At 52.3% G+C, this 14,758-nt stretch overlaps 1 protein-coding gene across 1 annotated transcript in view; it reads left to right on the forward strand.

Annotated features, from left to right (window-relative positions):
- Positions 1-4,759: 4,759 nt before the first annotated feature.
- Positions 4,760-14,758, forward strand: part of LOC121139541 — a 33,541-nt gene continuing 23,542 nt past the window's right edge. The window contains exon 1 of the mRNA XM_040743398.1: positions 4,760-4,898. Within this exon, the coding sequence (XP_040599332.1) occupies positions 4,760-4,898 (139 nt within the window). The remainder of the gene's footprint in view (positions 4,899-14,758) is intronic.

Genomic DNA, 14,758 nt, shown 5'->3' on the forward strand with positions numbered 1-14,758 from the left:
TACCTTCTGTGACCAGCAACAGGTGTCCCCCAGTGCCACCTGCTCAGGGACCTACTGCTAACTAAAGCTCGTCCTTCATCCATGAGAGCTCCACGGGGTATTTAGCTCCTTAGGGTTTTCTAGGTGGAGACGGCCCCTCACGCTCTTGTCTTAACTGTCAGCTCGCAGAAGCCCTGGTCAGGAGGTGTGTATTGTCCCCGGCATGGCATATCCCCCAGACTGGGGGTGTGTGTCAGTTACAAAGTTTATACTGTCTTCTCTGCACCCAGTTAAGGGTGAGCACCGTGGCTACGAGGTCATAGTCAGTGTGACCTCCCTTGCTTAGCTGGCAGAGGCAGAGTCAGGCGAGTCCACCCTGAGGTCCTTCCTCACGCTGACCCGAGCCTGGCTTTCATTCCCCACATCCCGAGTCTCCCGAAATGTCTGGAATTCTGCAGTAGAGAGACTGTTTTCCCCATCCCTAGAGAGATGGCTTATGTCGGGTCTAATGTTGCAACACCGAGGGGCAGTTCCGATGAGGGTGTCTCCCGGCTAGAGCTGAGGGAATACAAGCCTGACTGCACCATCAAGGTCGTTTTCATGCGGTGGAGAACTCTGCACCAATGCTGGCACAGTCCCTCCACACTTCCACCAATCAGAGATGTCCTTGTGCTGGGTCAGCTGGGGAGAGACTGTCCCCCTCGCCCAGGTGAAAATGGCTGTAGCTAGCGTCAGTCAGAGCCAGATTTGAGGTAGCTGGCATAGTGCCTCCTGAAGCTAGGGAGTGTGCTTCCGTAGCAAACAGTCGCTGACGCAGGGTGGCTTCCTCAAGGTATCTGTGGAGTGTCCAAAGCAGTAGACGCTGGCCTGATGGCCTTAAGCTCTAGATAGCATGTGTGTAAGAGAAAGATCATCTCTTTCTTAGGAGTGAAATGGCCTCAGGCGTCAAGATTACAGCCTATTTAAGGGGAAAATAAACGTTAAATGTTTACGGTAAAGGATCATGGGTATTAATAGTGGGTTAATAGCATTCCCCATGCTAACCCTCTTCCCCAGTGCCTCAAGGTAAGGAAGACACTTTTAATTTGCATTGGTTGTCTAGGGACAGAGTTCAACTCCTCCCTGTTTTCACTGTCAGTTTTGCTGAAGTGGGGACTTGTTCCTGCCCTTCTCAGAGGACGGAGCTGGAGACTGAGAGACATAAGGGCATTGGCAGAGGGGGAAATAGGGCCTGTGCTCTTGGTAGTGATTCTGGACCTGCAGGGACAGACAGGATCTAAGAAGGGCAGGGCAGCAGCCATTGCCCAGGGAGTAATGCACCTTGGATGAGAGAGGCAAAGAGGGACATGGAGACTGCCTGTCCCTCAGCCCCTCTGGTGGCCTGTCCCTCAGGCTCACTTCTCCCTGTCCCTCAGCCCCTCTGCTCCCTGTCCCTCAGCTCCTCTGGTGGCCTGTCCCTCAGCAATCCCCAGCTGGGGCCCTGTCCTTCAGCCCAGCAAACCCACCCTCCTTCCTGTCTCTATGGGAATGCCATGAATTGCAGCCATGTGGGAACTGTCCCTTGTGTCTGGCCTTGTTTGCTCAACATTTGGGCTCAAGTTCATCTGTGTTGCTGAGTGTGACAGGACTTCCTTCCTCTCTAGGTTGAAGGGACCTCCCTGAGTGGACACCAGAGCCATTGTCCCTGCGGCTCTTGTCCTGCTCTGAGCCCCTGAAGCTGCCCTGGGCTCTGCCTGCAGTTCCGTCAGGTTATTGGCTTGAACACACGGTGACATACTTTTAATTATCACATTGTTTTCTGGAAGCTGCACCCCCAACATTCCCACCAACAGGGTCAAGAGGTTTTGAGTCCTCTCTATCCCTTGCTATTTTAGGATTTCTTCTGAGACAGGGCATCACTGTATTGCCCCAGCTACCCTGGAACTCACTTTGTAGACTAGGGTGACTGTGAACTCACAGAGATCCACCTGCCTTCTGGGATTAAAGGTGTGCACAACAGTGGTCCATCTATTTTAGGATTTTTTTGAGGGTATGGGGGTTTCAAAACAACATTTCTCTGTGGCTTTGGAGGCTGTCCTGGAACTAGCTCTTGTAGACCAGGCTGGCCTCAAACTCATAGAGATCTACCTGTCTCTGCCTCCCGAGTGCTGTGATTAAAGGCGTGAGCCACCACCGCCGGGCTGTTTTAGGATATTTTAAACTGTAGTTCCTCCTAATGTTTGCTCGAGCTGATAACTGAGTTTGCTGTTTGTGTTTCAAGACAACAAGCCTGAACTGGCCTGGAACTCTCCGTCCCTCTTGCCCCGATCCCTGTAAGAGCTGGGATTACAGGTGTGCGCCACCACACCCAGCTGTTAATTTCAATGAATTTTTCTTTTAAACATTTACTTATTATTTTGTGTGTATGTGGGCCATGGCTAGTTTTATGTCAATTTGACCCAAGCTAGAGTCATCTGAAAGGAGGGATTCTCCACTGAGAAAAATGTCACAATGATATCTGGCTGTAATTTGTGACTGATTCGTGAGGTCCCAGGCCATGCCATCCTGGGCAGGTGGTCCTGGGTTCCATAAGACAGCAGGCTGAGCAAGGCATGAGGAGCAAGTCAGTAAGCAGTGCCCCCCCCCATGGCCTCTGCATCAGCTCCTGCCTCCAGGTTCCTGCCCTGCTTGAGCTCCTGTCCTGACTTCTTCAGTGACAGACAGTGATGTGGAAGTGTCAGCCACATAAACCCTTCCTCCTGTCTGGTTCAGGGCTCCATCGCTGTGAAGAGATGCCATGTCCTGGGCAACTCTTATAAACGAAAGCACTTAATTGGGGTTGGCTTACAGTTTCAAAGGTTTAGTCCATTATCGTCACGGCAGGAAGCACGACAGACTTCGTGGAATAATCTTTTTGTACACTGTGAAGATGTACCACTCGGTTTGGTTTAATAAAAAGGTGAATGGCTAAATGGGGGTTCATGGCCCATGCCTTTAATCCCAGTATTCGGGAGGCAGAGGCAGGTGGATCTCTGTGAGTTTGAGGCAGGCCTTGTCTCCAGAGCGAGTTCCAGGACAGCCTCCAAAACAATACAGAAAAACCCTGTCTCGAAAAAAAAAACCAAAAACCAAAAACCAAAAAAAAAAAAAACAAAAAAACTGGATGACCAATAGAGAAGCGTGAGTTTTGGGGCAGAGAGCACTGGGAAGAAGGTGGAGACACTGAGAGACGGAGAATAAGCAGGACATGCAGGAGGAGACGTAACAGCCACAAGCCATGTGGCAGCACACAGGTTAACAGAAATGGGTTGATTTAGACTACACGAGCTCGTTAAAAACAAGCCTAAGCTGCCGGCCAAGCTTTCATAATTAATAAGGAGTCTCTGTTGTTTGTTGTGAGCTCTGCTTGACCTGATTGCGGACGACTGCAGTCTTAACCATCACAGTCGCCCTGGAGAACCCCAGCAACCATTTAACAATACACACACACACACACACACACACACACACACACACACACACACACACATGAGCCAGCCCTGGCTCTCAGCACAATCATGTTGGAAGCTCACAGCTAACCTTGGTCCCAGAAACACACCTGGTGTTCAGACACAGTTTAAGGAAAACCAGGCACATTCCAGATGGGGTGAAGTCATTTTCATCCTCGCCATAGCGATTGTGAAGATCTCTGGTCTTTCTCTTGCCCAGTGCTATGCTTCAGTCTGTGTATCTGCAATAAATATCATGCATGGGTCTACAGTAGTGGGTCTGAAGTACTGGATTGCAATATTGGGTCTGCAGTACTGTGTCGGCAGTACTGGCTTGCAATACTGAGTTTGCATTACTGGGTCTGCAATAACTGGATCTGCAATACTGGATCCTCAGAACTGGGTCTGCAGTGCTGGATTGCAATACTGGATCCTCAGAACTGGATCTGCAATAACTGGATTGCAGCACTGGATCCTCAGAACTGGGTCTGCAGTGCTGGATTGCAATACTGGGTCTGCAGTGCTGGATTGCAACACTGGATCCTCAGAACTGGGTCTGCAGTGCTGGATTGCAACACTGGATCCTCAGAACTGGGTCTGCATGCCTCTTTCTCTTCTCACAGCCTCAGAGCCAGTCTTCAAATGCTAAGGCAGAGAGAGGTGAACCAGGACGGCGATGACACCACAGGCCATCAGACAAATGAGAATTAACAAAACCCAGAAAGGAAATAGGACTCAGAAAAGACTAAGAAAGAAATAAAAACATTGTAGGAGGCAGAGCAAAGGGAGCAAAGAGTGAGCAGCAGGTCATGCTGAGGAGGACGAGAAGTTTTAGAAATGAAAAAGATTAGGGCCGCTCTCAATCTTGGACAGAGAAATTTCTTTTTTTCAGTGGTCAGCCGATAATGCACAGACTTTGGGGAGCTCAGGCCTAAATGGGACACCTATGCCCCTCACTCCCAAAATCACCTATGTCCCCCCACACCCCCAAACTCATCTATGTCCCCACACCCCCAAACTCATCTGTGTCCCCACACCCCCAAACTCATCTATGTCCCCACACCCCCAAACTCATCTGTGTCCCCACACCCCCAAACTCATCTGTGTCCCCACACCCCCAAACTCATCTCAGTTGCCCCACAGTCCCAAACTCATCTGTCCCCCACACCCCCAAATTCATCTGTGTCCCCCACACCCCCAAACTCATGTGTCCCCTGCACCCCCAAACTCAGGCACTCGGAGGGAAAGGAGGTGGGAAGACTATGAGATAAGGTTGGAGATGAGTGTTGGGAAATGCTGCCTCTGGGCACAACATGGCGGCCACACTCATGGACCCCAGCAGCTGCAGTTACCTGCAGGAGATCAAGCCTGTCTACATTCCAGCAGGGAAGGGGAGGGCTCCCGAGGAGGCTCCGCTCTTCTCTGAGGAGCTATTTGCAGTTAATGGCAGCTGCAGGAGCGGGGGGGGGGGGGGTATTTTTCTTATTGGTTAAAGTACTCATGCTCCTGCACATAGTCCCACACCCACACACGTGCAAGGAACACTAATTAAACTGTGTCACAAAAAGAGGTCACATGTGTAGGAGGGTGATTACTTCTTGAAGGGACCTGGAGGGGAGAGGGATGGGGCCTGAGAAAGAGTAATGGAGAGTGAATGCAATGAAAATACATTATATACATTAAAAAAGAAAGTTAAGGAGCTGTCCGGATGGCTCAGCGGGTAAAAGGTGTTTAGCACCAAGCTTAACTTCCCGAATTCAGTCCCTGGGGCCCACACGGCAGCAGGGAAGAACCGACTGGTGGGTTATACCCTGGCCTCCTCGCCTGTACTCTCCTACACAGATAAATAAATAAATGTAAACATTTAACGAAGATTATGGGCTGCAGAGATGGCTCAGCGGTTTAGGGCACTCGTTGCTCTTGCAGAGGACTGGGGTTCAGTTCCCAGAATCACATGATGGCTCATAGCTACCTGTGACCCCAGTTCTGGGGAATCCATTGCCCTTCCCCAGCATCCATGGGCACCAGGCACGCACGCATGCAACGTCACTCATATGCAAAAGACACATAAATCTAAAAAATAAAGGTGAAAGGAGCCGGGGCTGGTGGTTGCACCTGTAATCCCAGCACCTGGGAGACTGAGGCAGGAGGATTGCCACGAGTGTGGTGCCAGCTTGGGCTACACAGTGATTTTTTAGGTGAGCCTGGCCTGTAAGTGAGACTCTATTTCAAAAAGAAGGAAGAGGAGGAAGAGAAGGCGGAGAAGAAGGAGATAGAATATTGCAGCAAGAGCCAAAGGGAGAGAAACAGGCAACAAGATGCAGTTTCTTCAAAAAGGATGCAGGGACGGCCCAAGCCCACGAAGGGATGTTCAGCGCGCAGGGAGTGAAAACCACAGTCACGAGGAAACACGCGCACGTTACATCCCACAGGAAGGCTAGGCTGAAGCACATGCTGGAGAGGATGGGAGACCCTGGGCCCCTCCCCACCGCAGCTGGAGAATGTGGCTCAGACAGCCAGGCCCCCTCAAAATGCTAAGTGTAAGGTTGCCACGGGACCCGAGGCCACAGAACATCAGGGGAGAGTGAAGCCTGACCGGCTAGGTACCCCCGAGTCCTGCTTCCATCTGGTCCTCACACCTGGCCTACCACTTCCAAGCAGGATCATGCTGGCCTCTCCCAGAGCCCTTGAATGCCAAGCGTGATAAAGGGCCAGAGTTCACAGACGCAGGGTCCATCCCTACCGGCGTCCCGTAGTCCTGGAGGACCATTTCAGAATCCCATGGTCTCCATCTAACAATAGATATCACCTTCTCGGAGCTGCCCCGTTGTTGGCTGGAGCCGAGGTCCTAGAGACCCAGAAGAGTCCTCTTGGGTGGGCTGGGGTCCACAGTGTCAATCCCTGCTACTGTTCAGCTGACTAGCATCTTCCGACTGTGGGGTCCTTCCTCCTGAGCTTGGGCCCCAAAGCTATGACTGGTCACTCAAATCAGGCTGGGGACATCCCTGGCCCTGGCTGATATTAGCTTCTTTTATCCGTGGTGGCACCCAGAGACCCACTAACCTCCAGTAGGGAGAGATCTTAGGTACGTACTTGTAGCACTGACCACGCCCGTTTGGGCGTGGTCACAGGTATCATCTAGAAGATGCAGGGGGATAAAGAGCTCTCTCTTGGGGTTCCGGTCGGGTCTCGGAGAGCAGCGGATGCTGACCTTGGGTTCTCAGCTGCTCATGTAAGTGACTTCTCCCTAAATAAATATCCTGTCTAGGGTAATCCACCTCAATAACCTCCAGTTCCCATGTCAATATTGGGACTTTATTGTGAGGGTCCCTGCTAGGTCAGGGAGAAAGGAACAAGGTTCATCCAGCAACCGGAACATGCTCAGTGGCTGGAGGCCAGGTTCTCAGGGCAAGACTGGCGGATGATCCCCAGGGGCCCTCCTTCCTGCAGCTGGAGCTGACACTACCAGGAACTGCAAGCTGGGTTGTGGATGCAGCCTGGTGGTAGTCAACAGGCCGGGGGTGACATTATAGACTGTGCAGCAAATGGGAGCCCAGGGGCCCCCGGCTGATGTTCAGGGGCTTGGGGAACAGGGAACAGAGTGTTGTATTGTATTCGGAGCAGGACGCCAGTACCTCGGGGATACACAATGACAGCTCACTCCTCCCACTCAGCCACCGACACCCCTGCCCTACAGAGGGTCCGTCAGAAGCCCAGGGAGGTGAGGCAGCTCCAGGGGGAGGTCGGCCATGCCAGCAGAAGCTCCAGCCCTTCTGTGCGGTGGGGAAGCGGGCTTGCAGAGACTGAGTGCTGCGCCATCTACGTCAGCGTATGCCGAGCCAATGACACTTCCAAGGCCAGCACCACACCCAGGAGCTGGGCACACAGCTCCTACCAGGCTTGCTTTGGGTGTGGCCAGCCTTAGGTGAGGGCAGTGAACCTCGGAACCCACCACCCCTTTTTTTCTTACTGATAGGGATGGAACTTGTTGCTTTGTGTTACGCTGGGCAAGTGTGCTGTTACTGAGCTGTTCTCAGACATTGGTCATCCCCTTGGACAGGGCCATGGGCTCTGCAGCCTTAGAAGGAGGAACTGGTGTCTCCAGTGGCTCCTCATCCTAGGTCCTTTTCAGACTCGGGTTCCAGCAGGACACCTGCTTATGCAGGGATGGGATCACGGCCGACTAAGCATCACCCGGTCAGAATTTCCAGGCATCCTGAGGCCACCAGGACCCAGAACCAGAGGTTTTGCCCCAGGATGGAGCCGATGTTTCAAGGCTATGGGGTCGGGACTGACTCAGAGCCGGCACTGGCCCTGCAGCGGTTTGGACTGGGTGAAAGAGGGTGGCGCGGCGCCCCCTGGTGGCGATACCGGACATTACTCGCTTTTGTTCCATGATCACTCAGGGCAGTTTGCACAGCTCAAGGTTGGCTGATTTGAGCGGTCCAGATTTTCCACCCTCACATTCTGCCCTGTGTCTAGCCCCAAGATTTCCACCTGCAGCACAGCGGGTCGCATGGGTGCAAAACAAAGCCCTCCTTGGGCAGACACAGAGGGCCCGTGGCCTTGGCTGTCAGCTGACCCCTCCCATCCTTTCTGATAATGGAGCTCTGTGTGGTTTGGGAACCTCTGTGACAAAGCTCCCTTTGTGTCCGTGGGCTTGTTTGTATGAACAAAGTTGCATAGTGCTCACACCATTCAAACCCCAAAGTGGGCGGTTAATTGGGGCTGAACACAGCTATATATGCTAGATAAGGTTTCACTGCGCAGTCCTGGCAGCCTGGGACTCACTATGTGGACTGGGACTGGTCTTGAACTCACAGAGACCCATTGGCCTTTGCCTTCCCACATGCTGGGGCTAAAGGCCTGAGCCATCACCCATGGCTGGATCTGGCATCTTTGAGAGATATTCAAGTGGAAAAGGCGTTTGGAGACAAAGGCGCCCTATCCTTCCACCCGGGGTTGCTATGACAATGGAAATTTGCTTTTCTGCATGCTCTTAAAAACAAAACAAAACTGTTATTTGGTTTCTGATTAACTATTTATTTTTGATAGTCTCTCACTATGTTGCCCAGACCAGCTTCTTGGAATCTGCCTCAGTCTCCCCGGTGCTGACATGGTTTTGATGAGTTGAGTGTTCAAAGTTGCCCTGGTAACTAAACCCGGCAGGAAAAAGGCAAAGATAATGATCTTTAGGAAGCAATGAACAAAAAGTAACAAAAGTCATCTTATAATTTACACATTCTTCGCATCTCCATTTCCTGTTGCAGTATAACATATGTTGGGTATAGTGTGTGTGTGTGTGTGTGTGTGTGTGTGTGTGTGTGTGTATGCTGGGTGAACAATTTACCACTGAGCTACACACGAGCCTTGAATTGGCTCTGGAGGTTCAAGGCTGGAGGACAGTGCCCAGTGGGTGACATCCTGCAGTCAGTTCCCAGGGAATAAATCTGACACACCTCACCTGCTTCAGAGCCTGGTCCCCAGCTAGCGGACTGTTCTGAAGGCCAGGGGATCTGTAGGTGACGGGGCTTAGCTGAGAGAATTGGGTCACTGGGGTTGGCTTTTGAAGGTTGAACTCACCTGTGGCTCTGGCCTGTTTGCTTCCCGCCATCCTCCAAGCGAACAATACTGCTGCGGCACACCCTGGCACTGCCAGGGACCCAGCCACTCGGCTCTGCATGCTCTCCCATGATGGGCTTGTGAACTTTTGAGACTGTGAGCCAAAACCAACCTTCCTCTCCTATGCCACTTCTGGAAGGTCTTTTGCTAACAGCAACACTAGAACAACTAATGCACATGGCAAGAGGCAGGGGGATGTCCTTCTGTATGCTGTGAATATATGTTTCTCCTATTGGTTGATGAATAAAGCTGTTTAGCCCGATGGACAGTCAGGATTTGGCCAGGCAGGAAGTATAGGCAGGGATACCAGACTAGGAGAATTGTGGGAAGAGGAAGGCGGAGAGTGAGTCCCAGGGAGATGCCATGTAGCCACCTAAGGAGTAACATGCTGTAGCATTACAGGTAAGCCACAGCTTCAGGGCAGTACATAGTTTAATAGAAATGGGTTAGTAATTAAGAGAGAGCTAGCCAATAGAAGCCCGAGCCATCAGCCAGTTTACACTTAATATAAGCCTCTGTGTGTTTATTTGGGACTAAGCGCCTGTGGAACTGGGCAGAACAGAAACTTCTGTCTACAGCAGGGAGTGCATAGCGGTTTGAATAAAAGTGGTCCCCCACATATCTGAATAAAAGTGGTCCCCACATATCTGAATGCTTAGCACTGTCTGAGAAAGATTAGGAGGTACGGCCTTGTTGGAGGAGGCACAGCTGAGTGGAAATACAAAGCTAAGGGGAAACCATTGTGCTTCTGTGTTTTGAGTTTCCTTTTGAGATAAGAATTCAAGAGAAACAGTGTGAGGGGCGGTGGGACTTGACCCCAATTTCAGAGGTTTCAACTCAGGGTCACCGGGTCCACTGCTTTTACATCTGTGGAGAGGCAGAGCACAAAGCGGGAGGCCATGGGGGGGGGAGAAAGCTGCTCACCTCATGGCGGGCAGGAAGCAGAGAGTGACAGGAAGGAGCCAGGGCCAGGCGAGACCCTCTAGGGGCAACCGTCAGCATCCCTTCTCGTGACCACGCCCCTCCTTTCCCAATAGTCTATTAACAATGTGAATCCATCCACGTGTTAAGCCATAGATTACTCCTAAAACCTAACCCTCTTCGGAAGCTCCCTCACAGGCACACCGAAGGCACGTTTTGCTAATGTCGGTTTCTTTTAAGCCAATAAATGAACAGTCAGAAGCTTTAATCCCAGCACCCTAGAGGCAGAGACAGGGGGATTTTTTTTGTGAGTTTGAGGTCCCAGAGGCCGATGCGGTCTTGTTGTTTGGCCCAGGCCGGCTCCGCTCCCTGACTTTGACAAGTCTGAAACTCCACAAGGCAGGAAGCTCTGAGGGCTCGGGCTGTGGAGGCTGGGGGTTGATTCTTAGTAGGTGAAGCCTGTTCCTGCCATGTTAGAGTTTAGAAACAATACTGTTCCTTATAAAAGCCCTGAAAGTACAATGGCATGAGTGGAGACAGAAAGAGATAGACTCTGGATTTACACGCCCCCAAAACTAGTTTGAGTCGTATTTCCTTCCCCCTCTCAGCTTCTTAGATGAAGGTGTCCTTTGATGCTGCCTGGCCTTGCTGAGGGTAACTTACAACCGTGCACTGGCCCACGAGAGCCATGTAGACACATGGACACGAGTTCACTGTGGTGTCGTTGGCAGAACCCAGGGCTTCACACCTGCAGGGTGCTAGGTGAGTCCTCCACCGCTGGGTTCGTCCTAGCCACACTCCAGTAACTTTCAAATATAGCTGTCTTCATTTTATGTTTGCAAGGGTTTTCCCTGTGTGTTTGTATATGTACCACGTGTGTGCAGTACCGGAAGAAGCCAGTAGGGGGTTAGTAGATGGTTGTGAGCTGCCATGCGGGGTGTTGAGATTTGAACCCATGCCCTCTAAAGGAACAACCGGTGCTCTCAGCTGCTGAGCCATGCCTCCAGCCCCACATTCATGACTTTTGAGATGCAGTGCCTTTGTCATAGTGAAGAGTGGCGGTGCACGTGGCTTTCCCTCTGTGAGTCTGAGCCATGCAGATGCTGCCTCCTTTCACTGGCGTAACCACGCTGCCTACTGCGCTACCTGTGCGCCAAGCTCCGGTGCCCTGTGCTGTGTCTCATTACATCCAGCATTCAGATGATGGCTGTGTAGGTTGGGCACGGTCCTCACCCTGGGGATACAGAGCAGAGTTAACCAGTCTTCAGGGGTCAAGTGTAGCTTTTGACCATTTTGTCTGACCTCTGGCTCTTACAGCCTTTCCCTGCCTCCTTCTGCGGTGGCACCTGAGCCTTGGAGAGGGTGTGTGGTGGAGGCTGGCTCTTTAAGGAGAATCACGGGACTGAGGAGACAGCTCCCCTGGTGAAGTGCTTACCTTCCCCTGCTGGTTTTGTGTACTTGTAGTCCCAGGCCAGGGAGACAGAGATGAGAGATCTCTGAAGCTTGCTGACCACCCCAGCTTGCTCGTTGAGCACTATCTAAACAAAGATGGACAGATCCTGAGAATGACACCAAGGCTGTCTTCTGGATCCCATCCCCTTGAAAACACACACACACACACATTAATGTATGCATGTGCAAACACACACATGTGCACACAGGCATGCATGCACACATGCACACTCATAAGGTATTAATGCATGCATGATTGCACACACATGCACACACACACGCACATGCACACACACATGCACACGCAGGCATGCATGGACACACACATGTGCACACACACATGCACACACGTACACACACATCCACAGTTATCTGTGGGTTATTGTACTGTGTTCAGAGCGCTCCTGGGCTACCCCCCTCTATGATTCTGCTCAGACTCACTCAAGGTTCTGTAACGCTCTTTTGTGTGTTTGTTTAGTGTTTGAAAGGAACGCTACTTTCTTTGTTGTCCGTTAATTCATGTGGCTAATTGTCCCATTAATACCCCCTTTCCTTCCCTCATGCTTTTGATCTGGAAATTACTGATGAGGTGTGCTGAAGTCTCCCACTGTGCCTCTGGTCTAGCAGCTTTCCTCCATATGTTCTGGAGCAAAAGGTTAATAACTGTGATGTGGTCTCAGTGGATGTGGCTGTCTTGCCCTGTCGGGGGCTCCACCGAGGTCTCTGCCAGGCCTAGCATCTAATTTCTGAATTCAATTCCCTCCAAGATTGTGTGGGATTTTGCTCCTTAAGGATTTTGGGCAACAAAAGCAACTGCCTGGCTTCTTATGCCAATGGAAAGAAATTTGAAAAAGAGGAAGCATCAAGGCTCACAATGCCCACATGAGGTCACCCTGGGGTTTCACTGTCCCCTGCTGCAAGGTCTGCTGTCCCCAGAGGCTCAGGTCTCCTCAGTAATCAACCAGCATTTCCTGGGTTCGGTACCCAAACCCTACAGGGCTGGAGGCTTCTGCTGTGACGGCCCCGTAGTGGGCGCTGCTCCTGTATGTCACTCCGGGACACCTGCTTTGGACATCTCATAGGTCAGGTGGCATTTGCTGTTGAAACAGAGCAGAGTGAAGCTTGTTGGGGTTCCTCTCCGTAGGCATGCACTCTTGAAGCGCAGTTCAAGGGGTTGTCTCTGAGGTCAGACTGGGTCCCAGGAGGCCTGAGGCCGTCTTTGAACTGCAGGGAACAGAAGACGCGGGACTAACCTTGCAGAGGGTGTCCTGTACAGAGGGTGCCGTGTGGGGGGCACTATCCTGCTGCACCCCAGTTCTGAGGGTCCAGCTCAGGGCCTATCTGGACAAGTCTGGTCCCAGGCAAGATGTTTCTCAGGCCAGATGAGGCAGGCTCTGCCACCTCTGGCTCAAGAGTCATGCGATAAGTCTTGCCAAGAGGGTCATGTGATAAGTCTATGACTGCCAAGGGTCATGTGATAAGTCTATGATTGCCAAGAGCCTTTCCAGGAGCGCTTGGATTCTGCTGAGCCCATATCCTCCAGCTTGGTTACCTTGGCTTTGTCTTCTTGTCTCTCAGTGGTAGCCTCCTGTGGATGCTAGGCCCAAGGGGGCACTGAGCATTAGGAGATAGGAACGCCTCTCCACTCACTGGCGCCTGTGCGGCCTTACCTTTCCCCCCTCCCTGAGGGGCCTCGGCCCTGGATGCCGCCCCTCCCTCATTCTCAGCCTGCCTCCTGCCAAGACTCTTGTCTGTCTCCCTTCAGCAGGCAAGGGCAGTGCTTGGAAGGCAACCCTGAGCTCCTGAGCCTTGGGAGAGCTGTTCTTTCTGGATCTCAGTTCCAGGTGTGGAAGGAATGGGTGTTGTTTGGTGAGTTTGCCTCCCTGGTTCTTGGGCGTTGGTGGTGCCTCTGGGAGACCTAGGCTGCTGGAAGGGTGGGGTGAGCAAAAGAAGCTCCCAGGTTTGTCACCCAGGTGTGTGTGTGGGACTCTTAGGCTCTGTCTTGTGTCTCCCAAGGGGTCATCACTACAGAGGCATTTCATCTCTTGGATGGGTCAGCCCCACGGATGTGACAGCATCTAAACTGGCCAGTATGACTGGAGCTGCAGAGGGTAGTGTTGAGCTGTGCTCCCAGCCCAGCAGAACAATCCTTGTGACCCAGACCAGGAGGGAAGCCAGGCTAGGCTTGTTCCAGGCCAGGAACTGAATGCTTGTAAACCCCAACCAAACCAACGCCGGTGCTCGTTCTGTCTGGGCACATGCTAGCCACACGGGGGCGCTGGAGCTCCGCCAGTGCTGTGGCTGGCTAACCGTTTCCAGTGATTCCGGAATTCCTTTTTGCCAGAAGCCAGGCTGGGGCCTCCAGAAATCCCAGCAGACCTGGAGGACTTCCTGGGACTGAGGGCTAGCCTGGCAGGAACGGGAAGCTGGCTGTACACTGGGATTCCACGGGTTGTTGTAGGGGCTGTGCTAAACCAGGGTAAGCGGCAGCCGGCAGGTGGGACAACAGGAATTCCCCAGTCTGGTAACTTCTCTCCGCAAGCCTGTAGGCCTCCCCTCAGGAGCCAGGGAGCAAGGATTAGGTCCCATCCCAGGCCCAGAGCTGAATAATGCATGCTACACAAACAGAGGTATCAACACAGAGAGGGGGAGGGGAAGCCCAGGCTGTGTTAGTATTTATTAAACCCACAGCCCGTCATTCAAGAGCCTCATAAATATTAATTCCTAGTTAAACATTTATATGAACGAGATTGCTTCTCCTCCCCCGCAAAGAGCCCGTTTGAAGCTGGTGGTTGTGGTGGCCTTGGGGGAAGCGGGGTCTCCAGGGAACACTTGGGAGGAGGGCTACAATGAGTCAGCGTGGCTTCTCCCTCCTTTGCAGCCCCTGGCCCTGGCTGGTACCTGCCTGCTTTCCACACCCAAATCCCAGAACAGCCCCAGCTGACCTCCAGGACCCCGCAAAGTCCTCACAGCAAAGCCCCCGCCTCAGCTGCAAAACCAGTGTTTCTAGCCGAATCTGCCAGTCACGTGTGTACCTTAGCGCGATTTAGTTGGCGTGGGAAGAGACTCTGGGAGACAGGTGTGTGTGTGTGTGTGTGTGTGTGTGTGTGTGTGTGTGTGTGTGTGTGTGACATGTGGTGCCATTGCCTGGGTTCCAGGCAGCTCGCTCTCCAGCATGCTTGGTGCAGGCCTTTGGAGTCAGGAGCATCTTCAGGTGGTGGCCAGCTGCCTCTTTGTTTTGCTGGCTTTAAGTATTGATGTGGGGGTGTGGTGACCTGGGGTCCCTAGGCCTGAGCTCTGTCATCGCTTGAGTACGG

Source organism: Mesocricetus auratus, unplaced genomic scaffold (assembly GCF_017639785.1).
Source record: "Mesocricetus auratus isolate SY011 unplaced genomic scaffold, BCM_Maur_2.0 Super-Scaffold_15014, whole genome shotgun sequence".
Classification (NCBI taxonomy): Eukaryota; Metazoa; Chordata; class Mammalia; order Rodentia; family Cricetidae; genus Mesocricetus; species Mesocricetus auratus.